Source organism: Sus scrofa, chromosome 12 (assembly GCF_054392235.1).
Source record: "Sus scrofa isolate SSC_HxYL_T2T_F1_AM1 chromosome 12, Sscrofa_HxYL_maternal_Yorkshire_Landrace_v2.0, whole genome shotgun sequence".
Classification (NCBI taxonomy): domain Eukaryota; kingdom Metazoa; phylum Chordata; class Mammalia; order Artiodactyla; family Suidae; genus Sus; species Sus scrofa.
In genome coordinates, this window is record NC_139394.1 from 19,770,650 (window position 1) to 19,787,807 (window position 17,158).

The window sequence follows — 17,158 nt, forward strand, 5'->3', positions numbered from 1 at the left end:
CTTTAAGCAAAAACAACTGACCTCTGACTTTTTCCTCTGAAATCCGGGCTCGGTGATACCTGCTCTTTCCCCCTCCCAGGATTATGATGAGGATGGCAAAATCACAGACAAAGGGGACATTGTAATCTGGCCTGGTGCCTGTTGGGCCCCTGCAGTGCGGTTCCCACAGCCATCTCCCTGCTCAGGTAGGGAAGGGGGGCAGGTAGGGCTCCTGAGCCTTGAGGCCTCCCGGAGCTTCCTCGGGCCGGGTTTGGCCTGCGCTTTCTGTGATCTCAGTTGTTCCCGTGACCACGTTATCCACGTGTCTCCCCTCCTGCCGTGGCTCCAGGTTGCTGTTTGCTGACGTTGGGGACAAGAGTTTGTATGGAGGATCTGGGAGAAAAGAAAGGCACCCAGGCAGGAGGTGCTAGGAGGCTGGACCTTTGCAGGAAAGGGGAGGGGGATGGCGTGGTGTCTCCTTGCCCGGATCTGAGACAGACCAGAACCTGGGCCGAGTTTTCAGGGCTCGGGGGAGGCCAGGCTAGAAAGGGTGACACCTAGAGAGGAGGTGTGACAGCAGATATGACAGAGGTGGCTGTGGAGGTGGGAGGGGCAGAATGGGTGGTTCTAGACCCAGCCCCTGTGTAAACAGCTTCCAAAGGACCAGGCGCAGGTGAACACAGGTGCCCCCCCATCCACTTAAGTCAAGCGGAGGGCACCACAGTGGCGCAGAGGCTGGGCTGGCCAACCCAGTTACTGCCCGGCCCACTACTAATGCCAAGACCGCAGGAAGACACCTACCCACAATTTTTTGTGTGTTCTTCCCCAGAAACAGAAAACATAATGTGCTGACGTTTATTATTTAGAGCAAAGACCAGAACGTGTTAGGAAACAAAAATATACGATTTATTTGTACACAAAAACCAAGGTATCATGGTGAGAAGGGTGAACGGTCGAGTGGAAACCCTGAGGCCCCCAGTACGTGCGCATGAGGTGCGCAGGGATTTAGGAGAAGCAGCCTTCTCGAAAAGGTTTCCACGGGCTGAGGCATGTGCCCGGTGCCCTGTGAAATGCTCTTAACAAGCCATCCTCACGGCTCTGTTCAAATTCTCATACTTGGAGTGCACTGCTCAGGAGAAAAGATGCTACCACGACTGCAACCACCAGAGAGAAGTCTCTGGCTGAAGGAGAGAAGCCAAAGCCACATCGTGCTCCAGACAATGAAGGTGAACCGTGGGCCCAGGCACCTGACCCAGCAGCAGGGCTTACACGTACCCTGTGGGGATGGTTCCCCGACACACAGACAAGCGCAGACTCAGCACAGGGGCAGGGCAGGAAAGTCCTGAGCCAGGCTCCCGCAGGGATGGGGTGAACACTTTAAATGGGCGAGAAGATTCCAGCTCCCTGCACGAAGACCCACATCCTCTCCTGGGCTGTCGCTCAACCTCGGAAATATTGGTTCAAGGAAGAGAAACAAGGGCCCATTGTGTAGGAGCAGCAGGCGAGTCCTTCCCAATCTGGCCCGGAGCCCCCTTCTCCCTGGAGCAGGCTCGGCAATACTGCCTGCCTACTGTTTCCTGATGGACAGTCAAAAGGTCAGGCCCCAGCCATGTTGTCATGGCAGAAAAGTGACCCCAGGTCTTGGGGGAGGTGTTCAAGGAACACCTGCAGGGCTGGGGTCCTTCTTTTTGCTTTTTTCATAACCTAGGAAGAGGACCAGCCAGCTGGTCTCTCATCCTTGGCTTGTTAAACATCCACTTCTCAACTTCAGCTTAAACCCCAAACCTCCCTCCTTGGGGGTGATGACCCCAGGGGTGCCAGGGCCATTGGTGCCAGTCACTCAGCTGAGATGGGCAGGCTGCCAACCAAGCCCAGAGTTTATTCCTAAACTGGAGAGACCTGGACTGGAATTACGACTGGGGAGCTGGGGAGTTCCCTGGTGGTCTAGCGGTTAAGAGCTCAGCATTGTCACTGCTGTGGCTCGGGTTCAATCCCTGGCCCAGGAATGTCCACTTGCCACGGGCACAGCCAAAAAAATAAAAGACTGGGGAGCTGGGTACCCAGCCCGTTTTCCGCTCAGTTTCCTCTGTCGGCACCTGCCCTGTCTCTCCCCACCAAGGCCTTAAAGGTTAGCATGTAAAGACCTGCGCTCAACTGCTGGCCTGGACTTCCTGAGAGGCGCACCCAGAACGGCAGGCGCTCGCTGCGCTCTATAGAGGGGTGGGGCCCTACAGTCAGCAGACTCTGCCAGGTCGTTGCAGAATGATGTCTCTGGAGGGGCTGGTTTGCTGCCCGATGACAGATGACTTTCCCGCACATCCTCGTATGTCCTCCAGCCTCCCCCCGTGTCCAGCGCGCCATCGCTCAGTACCTCCGCCGTTCACATCATTTCCCAACTTACTTGGGGGGAGGTGAGAGGCAGTTTGGGCCATAACACAGGATGAGCCCAATAACCCCACAAGACCACCTTTCCAGAAGTTCCACAGTCTGGCCTGGCAGCAACTGCCTGATGTCCCAGAGCCTTCTCAGGAAATGTGAGAGGGGCACTCGGAGGTGGCCATCCCCCAGCAAGATGCTCAGAGAAAACAAGAAGCACGAGGCAGGGAGCAGAGACGCTGGGCGCCACAAACCAGCTCGGCTCTGAGAGGTGTTAGGTTGCTTTTCAGTTTGGGGCAGAAGAAGGGAGGTTTTGACCAAAACACCCTTTGTTAAAGACCTCGGAGGAATAAAAATAAAAACAAAATAAACTGAAAGTTGTGTTCTTCCTTGCATGTTTCCAAAGGAAAGAGGACACGCTGCACGTCGTGAGCGCGGCGGTGGGAGAGGGCGCCAGGGAGAGGCTCTGTATTGAGCAGGCAGCATGTGTAACCACTCAGGCGCCTGTGCGGTGAATGCGGCTCGTCACGGGGTCGCCCACAGCAGAGCCGGAGCAGCACCGCTGCTGCGAAATGAGGCTGGGGGTCTGGCCGTGGGTCACCTGCCCGTCTGAAGAGGCCCTGGGCTCTGGTTTCAGGGGACTCTTCACTGAAACCAGGGATACCAAATCTCTCCACCCAGTGCCCAAGAGAATACCCTAACCTTTCAGCTAAAAGAAACAGCCATAGAAAACCATCTTTGTTTCCTTAAGAAAATAAATATTTCTAGGAAGTTAAGCAAAAGGACAGGGGCTGGACAGGGGCAGGAAAGGGGGCCAACACGGTCGCAGAGCTTCTTGCCTCCCTCCTCCAGAGAGATGCCGGCCAGGGCCTCAGGGCCTCCCCGAGTCCAGGAGTCAGATGCCCTGACTCCCCTTTCCCATCCTAGGGTTCCAGAAGTTGCCTCCTTCTTGCAGGTGATGCAGTGGGCCCCCACGTTGGCTGTGAGCCCCTCTGGCCCCAGCGCCTTGGGGGGGTGCAGCCTGGAGGCTCTGGTCAAACCAGGCGTAAATCCCTGTTTCTATTTTCACCACCAGGGAAGAAATGGGAGTCAAGTTTAGGAAATGCCTGGTTCAGATATCCAGTCCCTGGACAGCTGTATCCTCAGGACGGGCATCGACGAGAGCGAGGCCAAGCCCTGGCCCACGGCTGCAGGAGAGGCAGACAGACGCCTGTCTTTCAGCGCCGCCGGAAGGCTCGGGATATTCTCCAGGCATTGGGTTCCTCATAGCGGTTGTACAAGGGTTCAAGACGCTGCTGCTTCTTCTGCTTGCTGAGCTTGGTCGGGTCGGAGACCTTGAAGAAGGCCGGTGCAAACTCCACGAGCCACCGGGGGTCGATGGTGGTGACCTCGCGCATGTACTCCTTTGTGGTCAGCACCAGCTCGTGGTAGACCACCCTGGGGGGCACAGAGAGAGGGCTCGAGCCTCCCACACGGGCCCCGCTGCACGGCCAGCCGGGTCCCTGGCGGGCCTCAGCTGAGCTTGCCCTTGACTCTCTTACCTCCCCCGCCAGCCCCCCAAGGAGACCACGGTCTCTGTTTACAACGGCCACACCCCAGTCCCGAGGAGCCTGCACACCTCTAACCACCAGAAAGCCGCCGGTGCAATGAGTGAGGCGACACGGGGCCAATCACATCCCTTCCCTGGACCTCAGGTTCCTGTTCCGTGAAACAGGAGGGGGGTGTTCTAGGCTGTCTCCGCAGAACCCTAGGGCCCCGAAGAGGACCTCGGAAGCTGCCACAAGGAGCTGGGAAGAGCCAAGCAGGCCTCTATGCCTCCAGCCCTCCTCCACCACCACGGTGGGAAGTATGGTGGGATATAGTTTTCAATCAGTTTTATGTGAGTGGCTAAGATTCCAGGTTTTGGGGTTTTTGTTTTTTTTTTTTTTAGTGCTACTTAGAAAAATTTTTTAACCATCTCACAGATTATCTCTAAGATCCTTCCCAGTTCTCACCCCATGATTTTATTTCTCTCAAAAGGGCCTGATATTGTGTCTTAGATTTCTGCTGCTCTAAAAATATAAGCAGGAGCTCCCTTCGTGGCTCGGTGGTTTATGAACCCGACTAGAATCCATGAGGATGCAGGTTTGATCCCTGGCCTTGCTCAGTGGGTTAAGGATCCGGTGTTGCCATGAGCTGTGGTAGAGGTCACAGACACAGCTCGGATCTGACATCGCTGTGGCTGTGGTTTAGGCCAGCAGCTGTAGCTCCCACTCGACCCCTAGCCTGTGAATTTCCATATGCCACAGCTGTGGCCTTAAAAAGCAAAAAAAAAAAAAAAAAAAAAAAAAAAAAATTTAAAAAATAAAAGTAAATAAATAAAAGCAATGCCCGAATAGGAAGTGCTGGGGGTGGGAAAAGACACAAACACCAAGGGCCAGTAGATTCACAAGTTCTCTCCACCCAGAACAGTCCCCAGATCCAGACCCGTCCACCTACCATTCGGGCTGCCTGTTGAAGAGAGCGCTGGAAGGATGGATGTAGACCACCTGCTGGTCAATCAGGGTCCGGTAACCTTCCTGCGGGTCTTTCTTGGCAGCGTTCCGGAAGAACCCACTGCAGATGGCCTTCTGCACTCGGACGGTGGACTTACCACAGGAGACCACGTCCAGCTTGTGTCTATCAGGAGAATCAGTCAAGAGAGGACAATGATAGGAGACTACGCTGCTGTCAGAGGTTCTATCTTCCAGAGTGATGGTGCCCAACACCCCCTTCTTGGGGTCCCCAGAGTAGGCACCAGGACCCTCCTTTTAGCTCTAAGAGCACTACAGGAGCAGCTCTACACAGTGGGCAAGACAGATGCCAGGAGACCCAGACACTCGGCCTGGGTTACAGAATTCGACCCAACTAATAATGCTGCAGATATACGTCAACAAAGTATTTGCAACAACGAGTAAGTCATCTTTCTCAAAGTGATTCTGAGCTGCATCCTTTGCTGGGGAGGAGTACCACACACACGGAAAAGCTGGAGGAAAACAGGTAAGTGAGGGGCAAGCGGACAGGCGCCCACAGCCTCACAGGTACATCCGGGGCTGAAGGGACATGGCGTTCAGGAGGCTCAAGTCGAACATGAGACGTGGCCAAACATTACCTGTCCATTATGCCTAACATCTGCTTGCGAATGTCCTGGGCCCGGCGCAGAGAACGCGCCTGGATGAAGTTCTCGTAGCACCAGGGGTTGGAGAACTTGTTATTCTTCCAGGAGTTGTACACAGCCAGCAGGGTGAGGTGGTCCCCTTCAGTCTGGTGGAATTTCGCCTTCTTCTGATCTGCAAGGGCTTGTTTATCCTGCAAGCAATGGGAAGAGGATCCTTTTCCGCCCACCTGCTACTAACTGAACATCTAGCCGTTCTGGGGAGCCCCTCATGCCGCCGTCAAGTGCCCAGCGCTGCAGCGGCAAGACACCAATGTCAGGCAGCTTCACCCGACCCTTATCTGAACGTGGGTCTGCGCTCCCTACCTTGGGCCTGTAGAAGACGTTCTGCACAGACAGCATGGACACAATGGTCAGCATTTCCTCACTGCAGCCGAGATGCACAGACATGATCAGCATTTTGCACAGCATTGGCTCCAGAGGGAACTCCGCCATCTAGAGGGAGAAGAAGAAACTACGACTGCTTCCCTGTGGCAGACCCGCGGGTGTGCAACTCTGGTCAGAGTGGGTGAGAGACCACCAGAGCTTTACCTGAGCGTCATGATGTGGGATGCCTGGCTCTAACAGAAGAATATTGGGGGTGTTTTGTTTTGTTTTGTTTTTTAATTTTCCAAATAGACCACAAGAACATAACCACTGTTGGGTTAGGGTTGGGAATTTTGCAGGCATCTTATCAAATTAAAGCTAGACTCAATAATATACCATGAGGTAAAATTAACTGGATTTCGTTTTCTGTAAAGAAGAAACAGTTTTAAGTGATAGTGGAAAATCCAAGTTAAAAAGAGGCGTGTAGAATTCTACTCAAAGCTTAACCAGGGGAGTTCCTGTTGTGTTGCAGCGGAAACGAATCCGACTAGTAACCATGAGGCTGTGGGTTCAACCCCTGGCCTTGCTCAGTCGGTTAAAGGATCCTCTGCTGCCATGAGCTGTGGTGTAGGTTACAGACCCAGCTCGGATCCCGTGTTACTGTGGCTGTGGCTGTGGCCGGCAGCTGTAGCTCTGACTTGACCCCTAGCCAGGGAACCGTCGTATGCCGCAGGTGTGGCCCTAAAAAGCCAAAAAAAAAACCAAAAAAACCTTAGGCAGGTCCTCAGAGCTTAATTTTTTACACAGAGTAGAGCACGGGAAGGTGAGCCAGGGAATCTTCCCCAAAGCACCAGGAATTAGGGCTGTCCCCTACCCTGCGGCCCAGTCGAGTAAGTAGGCCCTCGTCGTCCAGGGCCCCCAGCGTGTACAGCTGCTCCATGGCTGTGATCAAGGTTTCCATCGGGGGGGCATCCATGAAGTCAAAGGACAGCAGGTCATTGATGCCCATGGCCTAGAATCAGAAGGAAATAAAGCGTGTGAAGGGAGGGTCAGCCTCACCAGTGATAACATGGAGGGAGCCTCCTTGCCAGCTCCGCTCTTATTCCTTCAACTGCAATTAGGAAGCCACCAGGAAGATCAGCGGTAACATCCAGGGCCAGGCCACACAACATTCAAGACTGTTAGAAAGCAAAAACTTTCCTGGGAAACTCTGAAAAACAGTCTCTCATAATGACAGTATGCACAGCTCAACACAAAAAATGACATCCATTTAGAAACTGGGCAAAGGTAGACAGTTCTCCAAAGAAGATATAAAAATGTCCAACAAGCACAAGAAAAGGTGCTCAGCATAACCAGCAATTAGGGAAATGCAAACCCAAACCACAATGAGATACCACTTCATACCCACTAGGATACCCACTAGAGCTATAATTGAAAGGGAAATAAAAAGAAAGAGAATAACAAGTATCAGCAAGATATTGAGAAATAAGAATCTTTGTGCATTGCTGGTGGGAATGTAAAATGGTGCAGTCACTGTGGAAAACGATTTGGTGATTTACCAAAACATTAAACACAGGATTACCAAATGGCCCAGCAATTCCACTTCTAGATACATACCCAAAGGAACCAAAAGCGGGGACTCAAACAGATACTTGTACATTAACGTTCATAGCAGCATTATTCACAACAGCGAAAAGGCAGAAACCAGCCAAATGTCCATCAAAAGATCATAAACAAAACGCCGAATATACATACAATGGAATATCATTCACCCTTAAAAACAAGTGAATTTCTAACACACACTACACTGCAAGGTTCATGAAAACATCACGCCGAATAAAATAAGCCAAATCAAAAGGACAAATGAATAATTCCATTTATATGAGGTACCTGGAATAGGCGAATTCATACAGACAGAAAGGAGAATAATGGTTATCAGGGGCAAGAGGGAAGGAAGAAGGGATATTTTCGTTTAATGGGTACAGAGTTTCGATTTGGGATGATGAAAAAGGTGTGGAAATGGACAGTGGTGATGGCTGCACAACACTGAATGTACTTAATGCCAATGAACTAGATATTTTTAAAAGATGACAACGACAATGTGTTGTGTATTTTATCGTAATTTAAAAAAAAATAAAGACAATAACCAGCTTGTCCTGTCTCTTGCACACATAATTTCTACTCTGCATCTAAGAGGCGCCCTGTATCACGCTGCAGGGATAGAAGGATGATTATGCAAGTTCCCTTGTGGTGCAGCAGCAGGTTAAGGATCCAGTGTTGTCACTGCTGTGGCTCAGGTTGCTACTGTGGTGTAGGTTTGATCCCTGGCCTGGGAACTTCCGCATGACACAGGCATGGCCAAAAAAAAAAAAAAAAAAAAAAGATCAAGATATAGTCCCTGCTCTCACAGTTCACAATGGTGAGACATGGACCAAAAAACCACGACAACACAGTGCAATCTGTGACAACACAGGGCAACTTGTGTGCCTGCCACAGAGTAGGCATTTGATACATCTGTGAGCTAATTTAATGAATAAAAGAAACAAATGAATGAAGCACTATCCAAGTGCATATCAAACGTGAGGTGGTAGGACCTAAGCTTTCTGTTTCTTTCCCATAATGTGACAGTGACCATAAACACAGCAGGTGTCCAATAAATGTTTACTGTATGAATAAGAACAAGGAATTATGTCAGCAATCAGTAAGCACTGTGCCAAGCGCCTTTACCTGCATTATCTCATTTACCTTCACAAGAGAGATTGTTAACAGCCTCTCTTTTTGAGAGAATACAGAGCAGAGGGCCGAGCAGATAAATCTGCCAAGGACACACAGCTTAGAGCAGAAGTTTGAGCCACAGATGCCTCTCTGTTCTTACTCCGGAGACCGGAGCAGGTTTTTTTTCTGACGCTCTGTTCAGCCTCTCTTACAGGGAATGAATAATAAATTACAACAGAGTACTCGGCACCACTGAAGTGCCAGGGCTCCAGGGCGGCATCGGTGTCGGAGGCGCGGGGATGCCATCATCTGGGAAATTACTCATGTGGCTCCCCTGCCAAAAGAGAATGAAGGTCCTCACTGGGGACTGAGAGAGGAAGAGTGACGATTCAGAATGAGAACCAAGCCTCCAGGGGCCAGTCTGAAACCTGTACTGACAGTTCCCTTGCAAAGTTTCTGGACTGGGAGTTTTGCTTCTGTTCTAAAAGGTTGGATCCGAAAGTTAAAGGGTTGAGAGAAGTGAGTTTGTTCACAGTTTGGCACTGATTCGATTTTTCTAATATCCTGTTAGAAAACGCTCCTAACTAAAATCTGTTATAACCAAATATCCTGCTAGTTACGGTGGCAAGAAAAAAAATGTCACAGCACACACGCCAATTTAGCCCCAGAGCCACAGTGGAGAGGCTGTTATCACAGCCATTTGCATTCCACTCAAAGGGACTGGTTCCATGAGGTTGCTGAAGTATTTAACGAGGTTCATAAAACTGAGATTCATCTACTAAGGCCATAGGATCGGACTGTTCCACCAACTCATTCTAACAAGACAGAGATTTCTACCTTGAGCGAGAGCACTGTGCTTGCCAGGTTGGTTCTCTGGATTTCCGGCACATTGGTGGTCAGCATTTCGTCTCGGTAGGCACGTTCTGTGTACAGCCTATAACACTTCCCTGGGCCTGTTCTCCCAGCTCTGCCAGCTCGCTGTTTTGCCTGAGCCTAGAGGGGTGGGCATATAAAAGTAACATACCCATTAAACACTGCTTACCGGCTTTTCCCAGGGAATCTGTTAAAAGGGGGGCCCTCGGCAACAGGCAAAATCCGAAATGGGGTTTAATTCACTTCCTTTAGGACCACATCCAAACCTACCAATGCTCCGGGAATTCCCATCATGGCTCAGTGGTAACGAACCCAACTAAGTAGCCAGGAGGACCCCAGTTTGATCCCTGGCCTTGCTCAGTGGGTTAAAGGATCCGGCATTGCCACAGCTGTAGCTCGGATTCAGTCCCTCACCCAGGAACTTCCACATGGTGCGGGTGTAGCCATAAAAGGAAAAAAACAAACAAACAAAAACCCCCAAATCTTAATGCATACATACAAACTACCAGAAGTGAAAAATTAGGAAAAGATACCCTAAAATGTTAACTGTGGCCCTAACTCTTACGATAGGCTTGTAGATGAGTTCTATTTTCTTTATCAAATATCTGATATTGAACATATATTACCTTAATAATCAGGCAAATGAAATACTTAACCAAAAATTGCACACTTACTACGCTAGAATTGCAACCTGAAACAAATATGGAAAAAAGATGGGCAAGAAAAATATCAAAATGATGATAGTGGTTGCTGGTAGTAGGACTATGGGTAATTCCCAGAATAACGTAATATCGCTTCTGTACTTAAGGGAGAAGGGTGCTAATTTTTGAAATGAAAAAAAAGAAATGTAGTTTAGTCCTAGGTTGCTAGGAAACAGCGCATAGCAATGTGAAGAGGGCCATTTTCTGACAAAACCATCTGTCTTGTAAACAGTATCAGAATTTACAAATTCTTATGCCAGCTTCAAACCAAAGGATGGAGGATGGAAGGTCGCTACCCACTCGAAGGCAGGCAGCAACTACACACCGTGGCAGATGCCACAGCATCCTACAGATGTCTCTCCAGATCAGGGAGGGCAGAGGTAAGCACTTTCTCCATCACTGCAAGTTGCATGTGTCACTCCCAGGAGAACTGGTACAGGGCACACATGCCACGGCCAGACCGGCCAGGTTTAAGTCCTGGCTCCGCCAGCTGTGTAACCTTAGGCAGGTCACTTGACCCCTTCGGTAAGTCTCATTTGTGAAATGAGAATGAAAACAGCTACCGCAAAGGATGTGAAAGTACCTGGGACAGTATCTGGCACTGAGGAAGTACCCCACAAGTGTCAGCTGTTACTACTTCAGTTTCAAAATGAAAACAGCCTTATGATTTTATAGACTGTCAAAGTAGTACCTGCCTCTTGGAAAACATTAAGACAACACACGAGAGTGCTGGGAAGAAAATGTGCCTTCCCCATCAGCACAGTGACCAGCCAGCAGCACCCCCGAGAAATGCCCTCGGCTAACACTGGACCTACGTGCTTGCAGTCACAGGCACGTGCACGCATACTGTGCACAAGCACACACCATCTATTTTTAAACAAAAATTGGATTATACTACTCATGCTATTCTGCAGCTCACTTTTTTCAAATAATAGATCACCGTTATATGCTTATGTCATTAAATATAGATACACAACACCATGTTAGTGTCACAGAACATTCGATGGCATGAATTTACCATATTTTATTAAACCACGTCTCTGGCGGAGCTCATTTAGAATTGGTCCAGGTTCCCTCCAACAGAAACAATGCTTCAGCAAACATTCTTTTCCATTACCTTTGGATACATAGTCAATCATTTCTAACTTTCGGGTGTTTCTAGAAGCAGAACTGTTAGGTTAAAGAAATGAGCTTTTAAATTTTGGATACAGTCTGGCCAAACTGCCCTTAAAAAAGGATGATCAGGTTATTCATTTTTAAATATAATTCAGGCAGGAAATTATTCCGTAATTACCAAGGAAACATATTATCATCTCATGAATTATTACCACCTCAGCTATCTGTGGCTAAGTGCAGTACTTTAAAATAAAAAAATAAAAAATAAAAAATAAAAATATATTCTTACCACCTATATTAGATAATCTAGGGTACTAGGATTCAATTTCTTTTTTTTTTTTTTTAAGTTCCAGTTTTATGAGGCTTTTTAATGTTGAAAAACTATTTTAAAGATTAAAAACAAACAATGTTAAAATCTCCCTTATCTTAAGAAAGCAACCCCTATCTTAAAACAATAAAGTTCAAAACACAAAACCATAAAAAATTTCAGAAAGGCCCTAACCAGGATTTTCAGAAAAGCTGTTGGGAGAAGCTGCCATACCTGAGAAATAGGAGTCACCACGAGCTGGTCGATCCCTGTCTTGGAATTGTAGACCTTCTGCTTCACGAATCCAGGGTCCACCACATAGTAAATGCCATCGATAGTCAGTGACGTCTCTGCAATGTTGGTGGCAATCACAACCTGCAGGCAAGAGGGACACGGCGGCACTGAGCTGCCCAGACACCCTCCCAAAGGGATTGTGTGGCTCTCCCTCTCCCTAGATAAAACGGGAGGTACCTTCATCTTAAGGGTTAGGGGGGTGGGGGCTGGGGGGGTGGTACCTAAGAGGAATGCAAAGGGAAAAAGCAATGGCCAATCAAAGCCAATTTCATTTGGTGCAAATGGCTACATAGCTCATTTTCTAGATTCAATGTTGATTACTACAATTTTAATTTTCTAGCACCCTGGGAAAGCAGGGATTTCCTGGCTTCACATGTGCCAGTGCAAAATGAGATTTTCCTTCCCGCACAGGGACATCTGGACTACAAAATGGGATGTTTGTGTATGCGGAACAAGAGGGAGATTTTTTTTTTTTTTCTGATCATAAAATGAACCACGAGGCGGCAGAGGAATTTCACAGTTTGTGTGCATGCAGCAGTATGTGTGATCTAGAAGATTATTGGTCTCAGTTTGGCACTGCCACTGTTCTTCCACCCAGAGGTTCAGACAATAAAACACAACTGCTAGGAAAAATCATTGCTAGGAGGCACCAGAACATCTCACATCATGCCAGCATCTTACCGGCCCTGAAAGATTTCTATCTGCCACAGAGTTACCAAACCCTCTCGGAAAAAAAAAACGCAATCACCAGGAACAGAAGAGAGGAGGAATCATCCTTCCCCCGTCTGCCCCTCCTCCTCATTTCCCTGCTCAGTACCATCTCCCGCCCAGCTGCCCAAGCCAGAAACCCGGCAGTCATTCCTGACTTCTCTCCTCTGCCCTTCCTAGACCTCCAGGTACCCACTCTGTCTTGACCGTTCTAACTCTCTAATGTTATTCAAATCCATCTGTCTTCCAGATGGTTATTAGACTTCTCATGGTGATCATTTTATAATTATGCAAATGTCAAATCACTCTGTGGTGCCCCCAAAACTAACATAATGTTGTACATCGACCATATTTCAATTAAAAAAAAAATCCATCTGTCTTCCATTCCTAGGTATGTACTCAAGAGAAATGAAAACATATGTCCACACAAAAACTCGTAAATAAATGTTCATAGCAGCATTATTCATAACAGCTAAAATGTGGAGACGATCCAAAGTCCATCAACTGAGGAAAAAACAAAATGCGGTACATTCTGTTCTACAACAGACTATGACACAGTAAAAAGAAGTGAAGTACCTCTACGCAATATATGCACGATACGACACGGACGAACCTTGAAAACAAGCTAAGTCAAAGAAGCTAGTCCCCAAGGACCACATATTCTACGATTCCATTTATATGAAATGTCCAGAATAGGTGACTCCAGAGTGACAGAAAGTAGATTAGTGGTTCTCAGGAGCTGAGCAGAGAGGTAACTGGGAGATGACGGCTAAAGGGTACAGGGTTTCTTTTGGGGGTAATGAGATTGTTCTAAAAAATTAACTGTAGTGACTTACGATTAATGATCGTAATCATTAATCAATGATTTAATATTAATCATAATATTGATAATAGCTGTACAATTCTGTGAATGTACAAAAAATTCTGTGAATATACTAAAGTGCACTGAATTGTATGATTTTTTTTTTTTTTTTTTTTTTTTTTGCTTTTTAGGGCCACACCCGCAGCAAAAGGAGGTTCCCAGGCTAGGAGTTGAATCGGAGCTGTAGCCACTGGCCTACACCACAGCCACAGCAATGTGGGACCCAAGCCGGGTCTTCGACCTACACCCCAGCTCACAGCAAATGCCAGAGCCTTACCCTACTGAGCAAGGCTAGGGGTTGAACCCACAACCTCATAGTTCCTAGTCGGGTTTGTTTCCACTGCGCCACGATAGGAACTCCTGAATTGCGTGCTTTAAAGGGGCAATTGCATGGCATGTAAATTGTATGGCATGTCAATAAAGCTATGATCTTAAAATTCATCTGTCTCCTTTCTCACTGTCTCATTCACACTCACACAGTCAATTTCAGCTGCTGCAACTACACAGCTCCCTCAAATGGCCCTGCCCTCTCACCCCTAGACCACAAGGCTGTTCCGTCTACTCAGAATGCATGTTCTCCTGCCCTTACTGCCAAGATGAACACCCAGTGTTCTTCAGGACCGTAAGAATACGGGTTGGATGTCCCCCACCACCCCGGGGCGGGGGGTACCCAACACACTAGGAGCACTTTCACACTATATAGTTATTGGTGGATGTCCCACAGCAAGAAGCCTGTCCTCAGACTGTGACCCTATGTCTAGGCCAAAGCCTGGCAGATGCTCAGGAAATAATTGTCAAAAAAGGAAAAAAAAAGAGGAGGAGCAGGGAGCACATACAAGACCCTCACTCCTTAACAAACCGGTTGGACTACTTTCTAAAACACAATAAACAAGACTCACAAACACCTTAAGCAATCCCCACTAGGGTCAGCTGCATACACCGCAAGGGCCTGGGTTACCTTTCTGCTGCCAGGTGGCGCTGGGTCAAAGATTCGGGTCTGCATCTCACTGGGAAGAGCGGAGTACACCGGGAGGATGATCAACTCCGGAACGTCGGGTCCCAGGGATTTCATTCGTTCATACAGGATCTCGCAGGCGGTATCGATCTCTTCCTGACCCGTCAGGAAGACCAGGATATCACCTGAGAGGGGAACCGGAGCAGTAAGCGACTTTCTCATTCTGCGTGTGTTCTAGGCAGAGGCCACAGTGACATTCACGGGACTCCAAATGATGGAAAACACACTCATATGCTGACCTCCAACAAATCAAGAGGTTTTCACCTCTCCGTGTTTCTTCTTTTTTTTAAAAAAAAATTTTTTTTAATGTGTCTATGGGAGTTCCTGTTGTGGAACAGTGGTTAACGAATCTGACTGGGAACCATGAGGTTGCAAGTTCAATCCCTGGCCTTGCTCAGTGGGTTAGGGATCCAGTGTTGCCGTGAGCTGTGGTGTAGGTCGCAGACACAGCTCGGATCTGGCGTTGCTGTGGCTCTGGCGTAGGCCGGCGGCAACAGTTCCGATTAGACCCCTAGCCTGGGAACCTCCATATGCCGCGGGAGCAGCCCTAGAAAAGGAAAAAAGACAATAATAATAATAATAAAATAAAATAAAAAATAAAATGTGTCTATGTTTAAATAGATGCATTTAAGCCCTGCACACCATTATTTATATTTTCATCACCACCATTTCAAACATGCAAACCTGAGAATTACAGAGAGATCAATATTTAAAAAGCACTTTTAAAAAGATGATCGAAAAAGACCCAAGTTAAGACTTTTGGCCTAAGAGGAAAAAAAGGCTCTTTCCCCTACCTGGTGGCTCTGTTAAATGGATCTGCATGACAGTGATCAAGCTGGCATCCAGATAATCTGTCTCGGGCTCCTTTGTGTACAAGATTTCCACAGGGTATGTTCGACCTGGGATGGTGAAGATGGGCGCTTCATAGAAGTACTGGGAAAACTTCACTGCATCCAAGGTGGCTGAGGTGACGATCAGCTTCATGTCCTGCCGTTTCTGAACCGTCTAAAGGGAAACGCGATGCGGTTTACTAAGAAGGACTGCCCAAAGAGGCACGGAGACCAAATCCAATTCTCCGAACGGGGAGAACCATCCTCCCAACGGGTAGAAGCGTCACCAAGGAGCACCTGGTTACCTTTTTCAACAACCCAAAGAGCACGTCAGTGTGAATTGTTCTCTCGTGGGCCTCGTCCAACATGATGATCGCATACTGGGTGAGGTCGGGGTCAATCAGGCACTCTCGGAGCAGCATCCCGTCGGTCATGTACTTGATGACTGTTTCGGGGCTGGTGCAGTCCTCAAATCGAATGGTGTAGCCCACCTAAAGCAGAGCAGAAGCTGAAACCTTAAGACACCAACCTCTCCGCTTTGCAATCGCCAGCCCAGACTGTGATCCATGATCCTCATGGAGAGAAGCGGACTAAGATGTACAGGGATTTCCTCATAACACAATCTGCCTCGGATGTGATTCTGCACAGATCAAAGACGACCATGAGAAGACCCTCTCCCTCAGGAGAAGCCTGAAAGAAGGTGGTATGATTCCCATTTTACAGCTAGAGATCTGGGCCTTTATGCTTTCCTCCAATCCTTACAGAACAGTTGCGCCACCCACTCACCTCCTGGCCTAAGCAACAACCAAACTCCTCCGACACTCTTTTGGCCACTGACATGGCTGCTACCCTTCTGGGCTGGGTACATCCAATCTTGCCCCTGGAAGTGTAGCCCGCCTCCGCCAGGTACTGGGTGATCTGCGTTGTCTTCCCAGATCCTGTTTCTCCAATAACAATCAGGATCTGGTTATCGTGAACAGCCTGAAAGCAACCGAATATAAACACGGTCATTAAAATGTGTCACACGTTACTCTGGAGTAAAATGATAATGTTCTAACACTCAAGGAGAAGAAGAGGAAACAACAGTACACCTATGCAGGATGATAATCAGGGTTTAAATTATTTTTAATCATGCATAGAAAAAAAATTATTAATGGTGATTTTTCTATGGGCTCTTTCATATTTTAACTGCCTGTACGATAAATTAAAGGCTTTACACTTTATGGGTTTTCTTGTTTTAACTGACTCAAATTTATTTTTTTTAACTTACTGGTCTTGTTAATTTCATAAAAAACACAAAGATGATGCTAAAAGCATAAACTATCACCCATGTAGCCCTGATATGTTATTTTATGCATGTATATGTATGTTTCTCCAAGTATTACATGCATATGATTAAAGAATTCAGTAGTAAGTAAAAAACATACAGCGTTCCTTTCTTTCCTTTTTTTTTTTTTTGTTGTTGTTGTTGTTGTTGTTGCTATTTCTTGGGCCGCTCCCGCGGCATATGGAGGTTCCCAGGCTAGGGGTCGAATCGGAGCTGTAGCCACCGGCCTACGCCAGAGCCACAGCAACGCGGGATCCGAGCCGCGTCTGCGACCTACACCACAGCTCACGGCAACGCCGGATCGTCAACCCACTGAGCAAGGGCAGGGACCGAACCCGCAACCTCATGGTTCCTAGCTAGATTCGTTAACCACTGCGCCACGACGGGAACTCCTCCTTTTTTTTTTTTAATTTTTTTGCTTTTTAGGGCCACACACAAGGCATATGGAGGTTCCAGGCTAGGGGTCTAATCAGAGCTACAGCCATTGGCCTACGCCACAGCAACGCAGGATTCAAGATGCATCTTCAACCTACACCACAGCTCATGGCGATGCCGG

General features: G+C 48.0%; 1 protein-coding gene across 4 annotated transcripts in view; it reads right to left on the reverse strand.

The window, feature by feature from the left end:
• Positions 1-863: 863 nt before the first annotated feature.
• DHX8 (DEAH-box helicase 8) overlaps positions 864-17,158 on the reverse strand; it is a 32,568-nt gene continuing 16,273 nt past the window's right edge. For 3 of the 4 annotated variants that reach the window (XM_003131379.6, XM_084984279.1, XM_084984278.1), the window contains exons 13-23: positions 16,062-16,256; positions 15,581-15,766; positions 15,240-15,450; positions 14,389-14,570; positions 11,801-11,941; positions 9,407-9,562; positions 6,729-6,866; positions 5,855-5,983; positions 5,486-5,682; positions 4,834-5,013; positions 864-3,792 (exon numbers count right to left, since the gene is read on the reverse strand). In XM_003131379.6, coding sequence (XP_003131427.4) covers positions 3,573-3,792; positions 4,834-5,013; positions 5,486-5,682; positions 5,855-5,983; positions 6,729-6,866; positions 9,407-9,562; positions 11,801-11,941; positions 14,389-14,570; positions 15,240-15,450; positions 15,581-15,766; positions 16,062-16,256 — 1,935 coding nt within the window. In that variant the 3' untranslated portion in view covers positions 864-3,572. Of the gene's footprint in view, positions 3,793-4,255; positions 4,571-4,833; positions 5,014-5,485; positions 5,683-5,854; positions 5,984-6,728; positions 6,867-9,406; positions 9,563-11,800; positions 11,942-13,640; positions 14,571-15,239; positions 15,451-15,580; positions 15,767-16,061; positions 16,257-17,158 lie in introns of those variants that run through there. The other variant, XR_014821075.1, reaches the window with a different exon arrangement.